The 703-nt window shown below is 37.4% G+C and overlaps 1 protein-coding gene across 1 annotated transcript in view; it reads right to left on the reverse strand.

Moving 5' to 3' along the window:
- The window catches only part of LOC104987793 (prefoldin subunit 1-like), a 3,817-nt gene that overhangs the window by 2,751 nt on the left and 363 nt on the right, over positions 1-703 (reverse strand). Inside the window, exon 2 of the mRNA XM_010838855.1 lies at positions 4-321. Within this exon, the coding sequence (XP_010837157.1) occupies positions 4-321 (318 nt within the window). The remainder of the gene's footprint in view (positions 1-3; positions 322-703) is intronic.

The raw sequence follows: 703 nt of genomic DNA on the forward strand, positions 1-703 counted from the left end.
CGCCATCAGCATCTCCCGGATATTGTCCTCAGCTTCCTTCACACTCCGCTCCAGATAGGATTTTTTCTGTTCCAATTCTTTAATTTTTTCTTCTGCTATCTTCTGTTTCTCTAACAGCTGATTATGAATCGCCTCCTTGGATTGAAGAATAAACATTCGTCCTACACCTTCATACATGTTAGTCTCATCTACCAAAGTCATAATCTCTGTATCTGTAAGATGTGCATGCTTTTTCGTTCTGTTCAGCTGTTCAATCTGTACATCTGCAAGCTTCACCTTCTGTTGAGTGTCAATAACTTTGGCTTGAAGCTCTGTGAAAGCCTAAAAAGAAATGTCCTTGATTTAGTAGGTGCAATATTTTACAGTAAATGTTTAAATCAAATCTATTAAAATGAAGCCTGCTAAACAGAAAAAGCTGTGAAATTTAGCTGTGAAATTCAGCAAACATCTCAAAGCCAGTCTGCTAAAAACTTGAGCCCTGAACAATTCAGTGATTAGAAGCACTGACCCTCCGTGCAGTTGAAAATCCAAGTATAATTTATAGTTGACTCTCCATATTGCAGTTCCTCTGTATCCCTGGTTCTACATTTGTTGATTCACCCAACTACATATCATGTATTACTCTAGTATTTACTATTTTAAAAATCTGTGTACAACTGGATCCCTGCAGTTTAAACCAATGCTGTTCAAGAGTCAACTGTAC

Source organism: Bison bison, unplaced genomic scaffold (assembly GCF_000754665.1).
Source record: "Bison bison bison isolate TAMUID 2011002044 unplaced genomic scaffold, Bison_UMD1.0 scf7180017864105, whole genome shotgun sequence".
In the NCBI taxonomy this organism is placed as follows: Eukaryota; Metazoa; Chordata; class Mammalia; order Artiodactyla; family Bovidae; genus Bison; species Bison bison.